The 13,400-nt window shown below is 46.5% G+C and overlaps 1 protein-coding gene across 2 annotated transcripts in view; it reads left to right on the forward strand.

Annotated features, from left to right (window-relative positions):
- The first annotated feature begins 2,244 nt into the window (after window positions 1–2,244).
- Cd80 (CD80 molecule) overlaps window positions 2,245–13,400 on the forward strand; it is a 29,941-nt gene continuing 18,785 nt past the window's right edge. For both annotated transcript variants that reach the window (XM_055624834.1, XM_055624835.1), the window contains exon 1: window positions 2,245–2,508. In XM_055624834.1, coding sequence (XP_055480809.1) covers window positions 2,406–2,508 — 103 coding nt within the window. In that variant the 5' untranslated portion in view covers window positions 2,245–2,405. The remainder of the gene's footprint in view (window positions 2,509–13,400) is intronic.

Consider the following 13,400-nt stretch of genomic DNA (forward strand, 5'->3'; position numbering starts at 1 on the left):
GCTAGAGATAAAGACCCCAGCAAAAATTAAGAAACTTGAATAGATAAGACTGTGAAGAAGAGAAATTAAATACAATATAAAAAGCCTTACCAAATTGATGGCTAGTATCGATGGCAGGTACGTACCCCATCCCCCAGGACCTTCTGGGAGCCTTGTAAAAGGTTTCTCAGAACTTCTACCTGGGAAACAGAGGGGGAAGCAGCTACCTGTCTACTCTAGCTCCTTAGGCCAAGGACGGTACCACAGAGGCCGACTTCCCCACAACTAAGGTGTGTGCTTGAGTGCAGGATGCAAAGGGTAACCCATGTCAACTAGGTGGGTCCAAAGCCAACTGTGCAAACTGGAAGCTCAGACGAGAAGTTGCCCAGTCTACATGTGCAAAGAGAGTCACTGTTGGGCATGGCTGGCTACTTGTTCAAGGGGCCTCTCAAATTCCATTTATAGGACCCCAGGGTGTCAATCCGGCTGCAGACAGCTGTTGTAGGGGAGCCTGGAGCCCTCTTCATCCCATCCCTTGATGCTTTTATTGTGCTCACTAAGCTACGCTAGCTGTGGTAAGGCAAATGGAACATCCCATCCAATGTGCCTGCTTGGAGCATAGTCTTTGAGAATGGGCAAGATGCATATGCAGTCAGGGTGATCTTGTAAACAGGAAACACTCCCCCCCAAAAGGCCTACTGCATATGAGCCAGACAGCCACGAGCTTTGCCTGGATAGTGGTGTGTGAGCTGGGCTCGCTGTTTTTACACTGGTTCCAAATTCTGTTTTCATATTTAGAGTTACTCTCTCCAAAGTTACCCTGCCCTTCGTGCTTTCTCTTCTTAGATACCCAAAGCTCTCAGTCTGTTCTCATCCTTGGTGGTAACAGCAGCCTGCCGGGTGGCTTGCCCAAGTCACACTCTCTCAAGAGCAAGGGAGCTTCCTCTACGCTTTAGTAAAGGGAAGTTGGAAAGGGGAAATTCTGCCTCCCTGTCATTTTAGTAACAGAGACAACAAGAAGAGAACATCTCAGTTAAGTGGACCCCATCTTTTGACTTCTAAGGCAAAAGAAAAAGGAGTCTTCTTCAGCAAGTAAGTAAATACATTTACTATCTATCATACTGTGGGATGCCTTAGTAGGAAAAGTTATCATCAACCTTATTACATATGTATTTTTTAAAGACAGGGTCTCATAGATGCCAGGCTGGCCTCAGACTTGCTTTGTAACCCAGGATGAGCTGGAGCTTCTGGCCCCCCTGCCTCCACCTCTCCAGTGAGACTACACTGTTTATACAAACGCTGTGGATCAGACTCAGGTCCCCCTGCATGTTAGGGGAGCATTCTACCAACTAAGCCACACCCTCGGCCTCCACTCCCCAACTTCACCACTTTTTAAACAGACATACGTGATGGATCGTAACTTGCCCTCAGAGGAGTCTCCTGTGGTCTCGAATTCTCGTGGCTGCGGCATTTCAACACTGCCTAAAAAAAAAAAAATCATAATTCTCTTACGTTTCCTAAACTAGAGTTTTTCTAATTAATAAAATGCTGATGAGAAAATCTCTTCAGGCTAACTGATTGGCTCTGGGATAGCTCCAAAAGAAGAGATCCACACATCTGGCCAGTTGCAGGTGTGACATCATTCAATTTTTCAATTTTGATACTTACTGGAAAAAAAAAGAAAAAAAGAAAGCCTCTTCACATCTAAGAGTCTAAAAAAGTGTTGTTTGCAATGTGTCTTTCCTTTCCTGCCTTTTTGTTGGCAGACCTTTCTGTCGATTGCTATCCTTGTAGGACTGACTAAATTTAAGATCTGAGAATTGTTAAAATATAAAGAAGTAATCTCCTAACTAAAACATTACCTTGGACAAATATACCTTTGCAAGTCACTCTGGGTTTATGCATGTGTCCAGAATGGAATTTAAGCTTTCTTGGACTAGGTGACATTGAAGGTTCTCTGTGCTTTTTGCTGCTGTTTATGAAATGGAAGTTCTCGCTGTGTTCTAACAATGTTTTATACACCCCCCCCACACACACACACACACAAGCAGAGAATCCTTTCACCCAGCTGTGGCTGGTTCTCGGAAGAAGCCTGGACAAGTTACCTCCCCTAGAGTTCCCTCCACCTTTGAGTTCCCTTCCTGGCCCCACCCTGCTTTAGGGGCAGGTCAGATAAAGAACTCTCACTCATCTCAGACAGCAACTGGGAGTTTTTCCACTGAACAGACTCTTACTAGTTTCTTTTTCAGTCTTGACCTTCGGAGACACAAGAACTCTGTTCCATCTCTGTGGACCAATAGAACTCTCTCCAGCGTCTGCTTGGCTGTGTACCATCCTGACTTTTTATACTGCTCTGTTTCGCGGTTTTTTGTGAGCACTGGCTCTAGAGTCCTGGCTTTCAGCATCCTTCCAAAGCATCTGAAGCTATGGGTTACCGACTGATGCAGGACACACCATCCCTCAGGTCTCCACCTCTCAGGCTCATTCATCTCTTTGTGCTGCTGGTTGCTCTCTTTCAAATGTCTTCAGGTAAGGAAGGAACTTTCAGGAACTTAAGCTCACTGGGGTTTCGGGAATTGTGCTGTTCTCTGTGCTGTGTCTGTCTGTTCACCCTGTGTCCCTCTCCTGCTTACTTTGAGAGCTGGAGGACCCTTCAGAGTGTCCCCAGAATACTTTAAAGCTAAGAAAGTTCTGGTTTGAAGAGGTTAAAAGGCATGAAGGGTCACATAGCAAGTTAGAAAGCAAGTTAAAGCAAGAACGTCAACTCTAACATAGAGGTGAGGGAAAGTGTTATTTTAACAACACATGAAACCAAAGAGACCCGTAGAGCTGTGGCCTCTTCTGTCAATTTCAGATACTCAGTTACATCCTTTGGTGTGCCGACAGCATCGGTCTGGGAGTCTGGTTTCCAAAGTTTATTTCTACAATACAACTCGATTCATGTGGTCCACCTCTAAGACAATGATGATCTTTTTCATTTGGGGCAGATTGGGCAGCTGAGAAATTTCTTAGCGTGAAATCTTTCTCTTAACATTTCTTCTTAAACTTTGCTTTCTTTTAACACGGCAGCACTGGCATCCGACAGCTAAGATGTAGCACAAAGACGGCTCTTTCAGTTACTTCTAACTGGCTATGTGTTTCCTTATGGGTTCTTCAGAGAATGTTTGGTTCTCAAAGCGATCCTGTGTCTATGTAGGTGCTCTTTAAAATGCTGGACCTCACCTGTCGAGGTGGCACACGTCTGTAATCCCAGAACTCTGGGAGGCAGAGGTGGATTTCTGTGAGTTCCAGGTAGGCCTGGTCTACAAATTGAGTCCAGGCCAGCTAAGGCTACACAGAGAAACAAACAAACAAAAATTGGAAAAAAAAAAAAAAAAAAAGACTGGACTTCAGGCACTATCACCAAGGGATGGGGACTCTGTATGGGTCACTCAGGTCACCTTGTCCTTTGTGACTTTTCTTTTCTTTAATGGGGTAACTGGCAAGTGTGACCTTTCTAAGGTCGGAAGATAAAGGATCTGCTTTCTAAGGAATAGCATATAAACTGACTTCTCACAAGCAAGGAGGAAATTGAAATGCCACAGGGCGTGCCGACACTGGATTCTCAGACGCCCTGTTGTGAAGTTACTCTCCTAAAACCCTGCTAAGAATATTTAAGAATGTCAGAGACCAGGAGAGGGAAGGGAAGAGGACGAAGGAAACACAGCTCATCCCACCACAGGTTTAAATTTCCTGTCCCAAGTTGTGAAACTTGGTTGCAGAGCCCAGACAACCATGACATAGGTGTCCATTCACACATCAGCTTCTGTACATAGTCCAAAAGTCCAATGACCACACAGTCGCAGTCTTTTTCTGGAAGTGAGCGACGCACTCCCAGACTCAACATAAACCCAGAAATGGGGCTGGGAGTCGCTGGGTGGGGTGAAAAAAATTTCAGAAAGAGAGAAACAGACATAACTTAAACCAAGGCGTGGCAACTGTAGCAGAAAAATCAGTGAGAATTAGGCAACAGCAATACATTTTTAGCCATCAGGAAAACTTGATGAGCTACTGCTGTGTCCAGTTCCATAAACATCTCAGCTCTGAATGTCCACCTTACCCCAGAGGTCGTTCAGTCGGGGTTTCATGTCCTCAAACAAGTTTGCATATGTAAGTGCTGGAACTAACCGCCCAAGAATCCTGAAAAGGAGAAGGTCCTGACTATTAACACCCATGATCTGAGAAAGGAGGGAGCAGGGTGGCTGGAGTAGAGCTGATGGGGGCAGATTGCTAGAGAGGATTCTGGGCAGGGTACCAAAGTGATAAATGACAACATAGACAGGGTCTCATGTAGCCCAGGCTGGCCTCTAACTCACTAGGTAACGGAGGCTGACTTCGAACTCTTGACCTTCCTGCCTCTAGGTAGACATCTACCAGCATGACCAGTTTACGCCGCAGCAGAGAGCCAACCCAAGGCTTCTTGCATTCTTGGCAAGTGCTTTCTGGCTCATTCTCTTTAAGCATTAAATTCAACAAATACCAGGCCATTTCTGGGTACAAGGCACATTTATTGGTCCTGGGGATAATTTTTGTTTGGTTGTTTGAGACAGGATTTGTCTGTGTTGCGTTCGTTGGCTGTCCTGGACTCCCTTTGTAGACCAGGCTGGCCTTGAAATCAGAGAGATCCGCCTGCCTCTGCCTGCCCAAGGGCTGGGATTACAGGCGTCCATCACTACGCCTGGCTCTCCTGGGGATAAATTATAAGTTCTTTCCTTCATGTAATTTACGGTCACTGGAAGGAAGAAAACAGGCACTCCCGTAATCACAGCATTATATATATATGACTACTACAGAGATGAGAACTTTGAAGAGAAGATGAATTCAGAGGCACCGTTCCCCTTGCTGAGGACCTGCAGATGGACAGTGATGGCCACATAAGGACCAGAAAGGAGCCAGGCCTAGGACCCGAGCTCTCAGATCCCCATCTGGAATCTGAATGTTAATTAATATTGTCCTGGGAGGGCACGGGAGGATTTTAGAATGGGGTGGTAGCACTATCTCTTTGAGCACTGTCCATACATTAATTATGCATATCTATCACCTGGGGCTTTTGGTAAAAGACAGTCTCCGGTCCAGGGGATTTTTACAGAGAAGTGAAACTTTTGCATAATGCTATAGCCATGTATCTGTTAATCATAGATGTTTCAAACCCATAGAAAGCACACCTCCCAGAGGGAACGCTGAGCTAGGACTTTGATAATGATGTGTCAGAGTAGGTTCGTGGACTTTAACAGATGTATCACTGAGGCATAAAATGTTGATGATCCAGGAAGCTTGAAGGTGAGGACAGCACTGCCCTGTGGGAGTCCTTCATGCTTATCCACCCAACTCTGCTGGGAACCTAAAACTGCTCCGAAAAATACTTTTGAAATATTTTATGTTTTGGTTTTCGGAGTCAGGATTTCACTCTTGCACTCAGCTCAAGCTGGCCTGGAATTCCGAATGTAGCTCAGGTTTGCCTCAGACTCCTGCCTCAGCCTCCAGAGTAGCAAGGATTACGCGTGTCAGCCTCTGTGCCTGGCTTCAAAGCTTTCCTTTGAATGCTGCTTCTGCTTAGCTGGGTTTGGAACGGGGCCTGAGATTCTGCATTTCTGGGGCCCAGGTGATGCTGAGGCTGGAGGACTGACTCGTCTCTATGTAAATGACATTTAAAGAAAAACAGGAAATGTGGAGACAGACATGTTCGCACATGTCTGTAATTCTAGCCACTCCGGAGGGTGAGCAGGAGGATGACAAATTCAAGGCCTCCCTGGGCTAGAGAGTGAATTCAAGGCTGGCATGGGTAACTTAGTGAGACCCTGCCTTAAATAAAGAGTACGGACTCGGAATGTAGCCCAGTGGGTAGGGTTCTTGCCCTGCATGCATGAGGCTCTGAGCAAGGTATAAACTCTCTAGTAAGGTATAAACCGGGCATGGTGGCACATGCCTGTACTCTCAGCACTTTGGAGGTATAGGCAGGAAGATGAGAAATTCAGAGTCATTCTCAAGGGCATGGTGAGTTCGACACCAGCCTGAGCTACGTGAGTCTTGAAAAAAAGGCTGGAGGGGGGCCACTGCCGATATAGCCCAATGGTGAGCGCTTGCCTAGCATGCATGAGGCTGAGAGTCACACAAAAATGTTGAGTTGCAGAAGCATGAGGAATGGCTTGTAGAGCAGGCACGGTAATCGCGAGAAATCTAACAGGAGCCAAATGTCTGCGGGGATGTGATGATTCTGATGACAAGAAGAGGGTTGGATGGAAGAGGATAGGCTGAGACATGTACAATATGAAGCTGGTGAGGACTGGGCAGATTTGGCTGAGGATGTGAATGGCCTGTGGTCCCTGAAGTCAAGATAGAGTAAGGTGAAGTCAGACAATGGAGGGCTGTTTTGGAGCTGGGTGTGTCCCATACCTTCCATCCTGCCCTGGGTCAAGAAGCCTCACCCTGGTGGCATGGTCCTCTCTCCCCTCCTACTTTCCGTTCATTGGCACCCAGGGCAAGTTGACCTCTTCCGTTCACAAGACAGGACCCAGCCATATCCCCTCCACCATCAGGTTTCAGACATTGTCTCTCGAGGCAGAAACACAGCTGTATGCCAGAAACTGGTGGTTAGGAAGCAACCAGCAGAGGAGCATGAGTGGGCAGCCTTTCCTTCAGGGCTGGGGCCATTGAAGGGTGGCTCAGCTCTGAAGGCTGGGGGAAAGCTCCCCACAGAAGCTGGCCATAGGTGCATCAGGGCCTGTGAGTAGAGAAAAAGCAAAATGTCCTCAAAATGTCCCAAGTAACAGCCTGTCACCCCCACACACCACCGTCCAAACACGACCGGCCAACCCAGCTCATGAGTTAATAGCCTCTGCCAGCATTGCCCTGATAACAGTGGTCTAAAGCTCTCAGCATTCTAAGAACTTAGAACTTAAGAGAAAAATAAAAATAAAAATCTGATTCCTACAGAATATAGGGGCTGTATGTAAATCGGAGAGAAACTCAGGGGCCAAGACTCAAATCTTCCAACAGCTAGTATGCCAGCACACAGCTTCCTGTGCTGCCGGCACCATGCACAGGCCTCACACCAGGCCCTCGGTAATCGTGTCATGAAAAGCTTAGACGTGCCCCCGGAATATCGAACCCATAGAAATGACTATGTGCGAACATCAGCAGTCTCCCACGCAAGTGCTAACCAGATCCAACTCTGCTTAGCTTCCAAGATCAGACGATATTAGGCACATTTGGTATGGGAAGGCTGGAGGCCCACATACCACCATTAATATCCCTGGGGATCAGGATAATGGGTAGCGTTTATGGTTTTGTTTGTTCATTTGTTTGGTTTTTTTCTCCTCTTTCATTCTGTCCAAATCTAATACTAGTTTTTTCTAGCCTGGGAAAAAAATGCTTATTTAACGAGCACATTTACGCGGATGCGTATCATGTCTTTTTGAGTCGTTTTAGGTTTTGTTTTCAGTGCTGAGGATCAAACCCAGGGTTTGACAAGTGCTCAGTCAGTAGCTAAACCCTCACCTGGTCGTTTTTAAGATACTGTGCCCCGTTTGTTTTTCCCTTTTGGTTAGGAGACATGGTAATCCAGCACTAAGACCCTTGCCCAGGGGCTTGGCTTCCAAGGCAGCCTCTCCATTGACTGATGTAGTTATTAGACTCTGGAAAGGCACATCAGTCCTGTGTGGGAGGAGGTGTATGTGCATGAGTGAATGTGTGTGTGTGTGTGTGTGTGTGTGTGTGTATGTGTGTGTGTGCCACAGCTCACATGTGGAGACAAAAGGAAAACTTGTAGGATTTGGTTCTCTCCACCATGTGTGTGCTGGGATGGAATTCATGTTACCAGGCTTGGCATCATTTACCCACTGAACCAGCTCACTAGCTTTACTTTAATTTTTATATTATCCATTTTTCCTGCAATATCATAAAATTCAACTTTTCATTGTATTCAGTTTTTAACTGTCATCTAAAACACCTTTTCTAAAAAATATATAAAAGTGTGCACATTGATAGCACTCTTAGGTTTAGAGTTGGGGCTGTTTTGTTTTGTTTTGTGTTGGAGACAGGGTGTCACTATGTAGCTCTGGCTGTCCTGAAACCCAATATATAGACCAGGTTGACCTCAAACTCACGGAGATCCACCTGCCTCTGCCTCCCAAGTGGTGCTGTGATTAAAGGCTTGCACCACCATTGCTGGCTGATGGCACTCTTACAAAGAAGGAAAACAAATTCACCATTTTAAAGTGAACAGTTCATGAGGCTTCAGTGTGTCAGACTGATAATGGACCCATAAGTACTCTGTAGTTTCAGAGTATATTCATCACCTCGTAAGAAGAGCCCTTCAGCAGCCACACTTCTGTGACACCTTCCTCATCTCCTAGTAACCACTACTCTGCTTCTTCTCTCTAGGCCCATGCCTATTCTGGGCATTTCTTATAATGGAAGCATGCACCCTGTTGTGGTGTGCGTCTAGCTTTTTTCCTTAGCATTGTTTTCAGGATTCACTTATGTTGTAGTACGTACTGGGAAAATCATCTGTCTTCATGACCAATAAGACACTGCTCTCGACTGAGTTCCTAAAAGATGTGCTGTTTGTCTAAAACCAGTGGTCTGTCTGCTGGCTGGTAGCTTCCTCTTCTAGGGGGTTAGTGGTCGGGAGTTAAAGTTGGTAAGGGAAGAAGATGGCAAAGGGGTCAGGAAAGGCTAAGAGTAACTGCTGAGTGTCCCCAGTTTGCCACCTGGAGGAGGAGCACCATACACAGGTTCATTAAAAGTAAGTACAAGTCGGGCATGGTGGTGCAGGCCTTTAATCCCAGCACAGAGACAGAGTTCAAGGCCAGCCTGATCTACAAAGTGAGTCCAGGACAGCCAAGGCTATGTAGAGAACACCAGTGAAAGCAGAGCTGCCTCCTCCTCCTGCCGATTTCCTCTCAGAGCCTCAGCATCAGCCAGCTGCTGATGACTAGATGTGCGAGATGCACACCCCACGCCAGCTGCGGGCCTTCCATTCGTACAACAGGTCAGATGGTCTCTACTGGCCCATGCTGGGTGTGGTTCAGCAGGGCAGCTTGCTGGACTTGGTCAGAAGAACCCGATTAAGGCCTAATGACTCGATTAAGCCCCACAGTTCACGGTGAAGGGAGAGAACCAGTTCCTGAGATCTGTCCTCTGACCTCCACGGCATGAGCACAGCTGCACCCACTCACTCACACACATAAAGAACAAATAAACAAAGTGTAAAACTATTTAAAAAAATATCGCATCACAGTTAACAAAGTGCCTTGCTTCCTTCCTAGGATTGCTGTGGTAGTTATGTACGGTAGGGAAGTGAACCTGAGGCCTTTACCAGGTTTGTCAAGATTATGGTTCTAATTCATGCTGATCCCCATTCCTAACACTTAGCTATGCATTCAGCAAGTATCACTTTTAGGTTAGGGCCTGTTCTTAACAGTGAAGATGTGGCAACGAACAAAGCAGGTAAAGCTTCTCATGTCATTTATATGTACAAGTACATGTATATCCCATGTGTAACCTGTATCAGCTGGAGCAAGACTGAAGACAAAGCCATGTGTACTGGCATATATTTTTGTTGCTGTTGTTTTTATTAAATTTATTTATGTATTCACTTTACATCCCGAATGCAGCCCCTCCCTCCTCTCCTCTCAGTCCCACCTCCTACTCGCTGCCCCTTCCCTCCTCCCCTTCTCCTCAGAAAAGGGAAGCCCTGCCCCGTACCAACCCTCCCCTGTATATCCAGTCACACTAAGCACATCCTCTTCCACTGAGGCCAGGGAAGGCAGCCCAGCTTTGGAAAGTGATCCAAAAGGAGGCAACTGCATCCACATCAGAGACAACCCCCATTCTAATCGCTAGGGGACCCACATGAAGACCAAGCTGCCCAGTAGTTACATATGTGTAGGGGTCTGGGTTCAGTCCATACATACTCTTTGGTTGATGCTTCAGTCTCTGTGAGTCTCCATGGGCCTAGGTTAGTCAACTCTGTTGGTCCTCTTGTGGAGTTCTTGTCTTCTCTAGGTCCTTCTATCCTTCCTCCCAGTCTTCTACAAAACTCCCCAAGCTCTGCCTAATGTCTGGCTGTGGCTCTCAGCATCTGTTTCAATCTGCTGCTGGTGGAGCCTCTCAGAGGACAGTTATGCCAGGCTCCTGTCTGCAAGCGTAGCAGAGTAACATTAATGGTGCCAGATGCTGGCTCTCTCCCATGGGGTGGGTCTCAGGTTGGGCCAGTCATTGGTTGACCATTCCCTCAGGCTCTGCTCAGTCTTTATCCCTGCCCATCTTTTAGGCAGGGTAAATGTTGGGCTGAAGGTTTTGTGGGTTGGTTGGTGTTCCCCTCCCTTCACTGGGGGTCCTGCCAGGCTAGGAGGTGGCCACTTCAGTCTCCACATCCCCTACTGCTAGAAGTCTCAGCTAGAGTCACCCCATCTATGCCCAGGAGCCTCCCCTGTCTCAGGTCTCCAGCTTGTCCCAGAGATGCCCCGCCCCTCAGTTTTTCTTCTCTCCTCGAACCCTCTCACCTCCTACCCCTGCTCTCCCCACATCTGATTCCCACTCTCGTTCCCCTCCCCGCTTCCTCTCCCATCTAGTTGCCACACTTTATCTGTTTCTGATGTTAATTCTATTTCCCCTTCTGAGTGGGATTCAAGCGTACTCCTTTGTGCCCACCTTGTTATTTAACTTCTTTGGATCTGTGGATTGTAGTATGATTACCCTGTACTATAGACTAATAACCACTTAAAAGTGAGTATATACCATGTGTGTCTTTCTGGGTCTGGGTTACCTCAGCCAGGATGATATTTTTCTAGTTCCATCCATTTGCCTTCAAATTTCATGATTTTCTTGTTTTTAATAGCCGAGTAGTATTCTATTGTGTAAACATACCACAATTTCTGTACCCATTCCTCAGTTGAGGGACATCTGGGTTGTTTCCAGGTTCTGGCTATTACGAATAAAGCTTCTATGAACATAGTTGAGAAAGTGTCCTTGTGGTATGGTGGAGGCTCTTTTGGTTATATACCCAGGAGTGGTATAGCTCGGTCTTGAGGTAGAACTTGTTTCAATTTTCTGAGAAAGCATGCCATGTACTTGTAATCACAGCATTCAGGAAACCAAGGCAGATGGATTTCTGAGTTTAAGACCAGATAAAACAAGTGCTAGGGCACATGGGGATATACAACCATGTCATCTCAAAAGAGACAAAACCAAACCAGGAAAATTGAAACCCGACATATCAGGGAGAGAGCCGAAGGAGTGGCTAGACTGATGGTGTTAGAAGAAGCTGTTTGAGAGAGAAAGAGAAGGCTCTTCTGAGTAGGGAACACCAGCCCCTAGTGACATGAGGCCTGGACCATGTGGACCTCTGAGAAAGATGCTGGCTTCTGTCATATCCCAGGCATGGTGAGGAGAGTTAAGGATGCTGTCTAGTTTGAACACTCACTCCTGATTTGTCTGGTGTGCTGAAGTGCCGGGTAGCACGCCCAACAAACTCAGAGGTCCAATAAGGTTTCAGGAACCTGATGCCCCTCCAGAGTCGCCCACACAGACAAAAGCCTGCCAAGCCTTTTCTTCCATCTTCTCACTGCTCAGGCACAAGACTGGGAGCCTGGCTCCTATGGGAATTTCCAAGTCACACAGGAAAGTTTTGATTCCTCTTTTCGGTTTGGTTCTTCCTCAGCATGAGGGTGTGATGGTTGGGGCTAAGACAGGGATAGAGAGTGGCTCATCAATGAAGTGCCAGGACTCTTAGAGAGACATCTAAGCTTTTCTTCATGTGACTGCACACACACACACACACACACAGAAAATTTTCAGGAACTGCCACTGAAAGGAGACAGTTTTGCTTTTACTTATGATTATCTCTCTTGTCTCGTGTCATCAGATGTTAAAAATCTGCTGAAAAATATTGCACTCTATGGGGTAGGAGCAAGCAATTTTGGGGAGGGAATATCCCATTATTTGGGGCCCAGAGAAATGAGCTGTTTCATGTTTCAGTGTTTATCAGGTTCGAGTAAGACCAGAGTGCAATAGGGCCAATGTGATCCCTGAGTGAGGTCAGAGCAACCAGAGGGTAAGATTTTGGGCAGGCAGAGGGAGAGCAGACACCCCTACAAAAGGCTTGATGTCCTGGGATCCCCTGTGTTTATGTCACTTAATTGAATTTATTTTTGCAGTGCTCTGGAATGGGCAGGTATCATGTCCCCCTTTTACAGATGATCTAAAAAAAAAAAAAAAGAAAAGAAAAGATGTATCTTGTCAAACAGCTGAGCTGAGACTAGAATCTAAGTCAAGGGGAGCACATAGTCTCTGCTCTGTTATGCATCTTTTAGCTTTCCTGTATCCCTTAATGGGTCCAGGTCATAACTTGATCTTTAGCTACAATAGCCCTCTGCAGGCTTATCTTTTTTACTCCTGTCAGTTCTGACCCCGGTAGGAACTGGTGGCGTTCAGCAGGGTGGTCTAAAGGGGAGGCTGAGAGTTCAGCTGCCTCTAATTAGGAGCACAAACACTGTTCCTGGATGGCTGGTAAGACAGGAAGGCGCAATTGCCCCTGATCTTGCTTTCCAAGAGACAGTGGGACTGGCAAGGAGGCTGCACACATGGGCATCTTTGTGGCCACGGGGGCACAAGGCAAGCTGGGTGAAGATGATGGCACTGGGTTGGGGGCCTGAGGTCTTGAGCCTTAGAGGGACATTGCCTCTAAGCCACAACTAAGAGGTCTACACAGACGGGGAATTTTGTGGTATTGATATGTTTTAGGAGCTAATGAGTTGGAGTTTAGATACTGAAATGTTGGTTTTTGTGGCTATACTGATGAGGAAACATGCCTGATTTTTTTTTAATTTTTTGTCTTATATGGGTGGGTTTTTGTATACATGTATATGTGTGCACCATGTAGGTGCCTGGTACCCAAAGAGGCCAGAAGGTGCCAGAATCCCTGGACCTGGAGTTATAGGTATTTATGAGCCACCTTGTGGTGCTGAGAATTGAAGAGGAGTCCTCTGGAAGAACAGCCACTGCTCTTAACACTGGGCCATCTCTACAGCCCAAGGGATTGAGTTTTCAAATGGAACTCACTTAGCAAATCCACGCTGTAGGATAACTACATGCACAGATTATAGACAGCCAAGAGAAAGCCCGGACAGTGGGGCCATCTGGTAGCTAAGAGGGCAGATATAGTCTACAGTCCATAGGCCACAGCTGTGGCCCTGTGAGTCATTCCAGCCTGAAACCATGAGGTCAGTCCAAGCCTGGAGAGAAAGGGACTCTTTCTTTTTTGTTTCATTTTTTAGTTGTGTTCATTTGTGAGACAAGACCTTTTGTAGTGTAGGCTGGCCTTGAACTCCTTATAGTCAAGGATAACCTTGAATTCCTGGTTTTCCTTCTTCTACCTC

This window comes from Psammomys obesus, unplaced genomic scaffold (assembly GCF_907164565.1).
Source record: "Psammomys obesus unplaced genomic scaffold, mPsaObe1.curated_primary_1811, whole genome shotgun sequence".
Taxonomy (NCBI): domain Eukaryota; kingdom Metazoa; phylum Chordata; class Mammalia; order Rodentia; family Muridae; genus Psammomys; species Psammomys obesus.